Source organism: Leiobunum rupestre, chromosome 10 (genome assembly GCF_980474605.1).
Source record: "Leiobunum rupestre chromosome 10, qqLeiRupe1.1.hap1, whole genome shotgun sequence".
Classification (NCBI taxonomy): domain Eukaryota; kingdom Metazoa; phylum Arthropoda; class Arachnida; order Opiliones; family Sclerosomatidae; genus Leiobunum; species Leiobunum rupestre.
Genome location: NC_143393.1, coordinates 30,791,985 through 30,794,550, shown reverse-complemented (window position 1 = coordinate 30,794,550; position 2,566 = coordinate 30,791,985). Strand labels below are relative to the sequence as shown.

General features: G+C 37.8%; 1 protein-coding gene across 1 annotated transcript; it reads right to left on the bottom strand.

Moving 5' to 3' along the window:
- Window positions 1-1,379: 1,379 nt before the first annotated feature.
- On the bottom strand, window positions 1,380-2,324 carry LOC149925367 (uncharacterized). Its single transcript, XM_090161736.1, has one exon. It carries the CDS (start codon window positions 2,322-2,324, stop codon window positions 1,380-1,382), a length of 945 nt encoding a protein of 314 aa, XP_090017862.1.
- Between the last annotated feature and the right edge of the window lie 242 nt (window positions 2,325-2,566).

Below are 2,566 nucleotides of genomic sequence, written 5' to 3'. Positions count from 1 at the left end.
GAAAAGTGCCTGTCATACTTACCCAGCAATGCCATCAGTGTCTTTGATTGAGACAATATGTTATCCCGCAACTCGCCGCTTTTCAACCGAAGCCACGAAATGGGGGATTCAAAATGAAAATGTGGCTTGAAACGCATATTTAATTATCAAAAAGAGAAACACCAAAATCTTAGTTGCGACAAATCAGGTTTATGGCTACACGAGAAGTATCCCTTTCTAGGGGCCTCACCAGATGGAATTCTTCACTGTGATTGTTGTGGAAAAGGAGTGTTAGAATTGAAATGCCCATTTAGTTTAAAAGACAAATCCGTCAAAGAAAAAATTAAAACTACGTGCCTCGAGGAAACAGAAGATGGATACAGGTTACAAAGAACGCACGGATATTATTACCAGGTGCAGGCCCAGATATTTTTGACGAAATCGTTATATGCCGACTTTTGTGTTTGGTCAAAAATGGATTACCACATTGAACGAATTTTCCCGGATGAACAGTTTTGGGAAGCCGCAGTTTCTAAAGCTGAAAAATGTTTTAGTTGTGCAATATTACCAGAGTTGTTAGACCATTTCTTCACTAAAAAAGAAAGCGCTGCTTTAAGTTCCACTACCGTAGGAAATAAATCTCTTGTTAGTGCCGGAATGAATAACCCAAGTACTGACACTTTAGTTAGCCCTATAAAGTTATCTCCTGAAACTGAAATGAATATTTCATGTATGCCTACTCTAGTCACTTGTCCGAAATTCTCTATTCAAATGAATAGCCCAAGTAGTAGTACATCTACTCTGGTGACTAATATAAAATCCTCTATCCAAATGAATAATCCATGTCATAGTACACCCACTCTAGTCACTCCTTTAAAATCATCTATTCGAATTAGTAACCCATGTAATAGTTCTAATTTGTTGACTACTCTAGTAAGCCCTATAAAGGCATCTACCTCATTGAATAATCCACGTGATAATTCGGATTTGTCATCAAACCTAGTCAGCCCCACAAAATCACCTAGTATGTCACGTCCAGGGTCCCCTTTGGCCAATCCTTGCATTAAAATGGCAACAATTCTTAGCCCATGTAAAGACAATCCAAAACACTACCCAAACTGACGAAGAGTGGTGTTATTGCAGGGGTAAAGATATAGGTACAGAAATGATTGCTTGTGACAGTGAAAACTGTAAAATCAGTTGGTTCCATACTGCATGCCTTAAAATGGATAAACCACCGCCCAAAAAGAAAAATGGTACTGTCCTTATTGCGCAAAGATTAAAAGAACCCTCGCAAAGCGAAAAACTGGTAAAAAAAATAATTTTAATCAATTCTTCATTGAAAATAGTACAATTTTTTGGTCATTAAAACATTGGCAGGATAAATTAACCTTGTGTTTTTATTCTATCGGAATAACCGAAGGGCAGAGGTTCACAAGTGCACACGCTACTATGGCTATTTTGTCTATGCTACCTAAATCTTCTCCGGGGCTACCGTGTAAGAGCTCAACTGGCACCGTACTATGTAAAATGGAATACTTTTGTCGAATGTGACCTATTACTCTCTCCACGTGGATACGAACGTTCGCAATTTTTCGAGTACTTTCTATATCTTCCGGGTCTACTTGTTTTTTATTTCTGGCAAAGGTTGGTAATTTAACAGTCGCATAGTACAGTCCTACAGATTCCTGAATGTTAAACCCCCTATCGGCTAAAACAACATCACCAGGGGAAAATTTATCTAGGAAACCAGAGCTTTCTGTGAGATATTTGTCACTAACTCTGCCTCCCCATCCCTTTGATATAAAGTTAATGGTACCTTGGGGGGTAATGCCTATCATAAATTTAACAGTGTTGTGGTGTTCATAATTCGACCACGTTTCCGCTTGTCCAATAACACTTGAAGGCTTTTCATTAAACACTTCGAAACAATCGATTATTACGGCTACTTTGGTACAAAAGTGCTCTCTAAAAGACATTGGCATAGTTGCCTGTAAAATATCTCTATCTGGCCAAAAAATATACCTAGCTAGTCTTACTGATAAAGCGTCTAAAGTATTGTAGAAAATCCTCCCAGCTGTCCGTTCTGAAACATTAAATCTATAGGCTAACTCTCGATTGGTGAAACCCAGTCTTAACTTCATTAATGTCAAAATGCACTGTTGGAAACCAGATAGTTTAGAATTCTTGACAAGATAAGGTTTCACTTCATCATATATATCCATCAAGTAATAAAAGGTTTCTAACCCAGTGTAATGCTTTACTTTAGGGTTATTTTCAACGAAAGCATACTCCGCAAGGCTTCTCAAATCTATTTCTCGTTTCATAGCTTCTAGGCTTTCCATTTTCATTTTCATTTCATCTCTATAGCTAGTTAATAGGCTTTCCTGACATTGTATCTTGGCTCTTAATTCTTCTAAAATCAATTAAGCTTCCTTTAATTCAACTTGTGTAGCCTCCAAAATAACTTTATCACAGACTCGAATAAAGGTCTGAGTACTCGCATCCACCAAAACTTTGTCCGTAGTTTGCATTCAGAAATCAACCGCTCTGGTACTATCTGTCTGGTTGCGTGCATTTTTGGTTT

Coding starts and splice junctions, on each gene's coding strand:
- LOC149925367 (XM_090161736.1), bottom strand. CDS start 2,324: ATGGAAAGCCTAGAAGCTATGAAACGAGAAATAGATTTGAGAAGCCTT.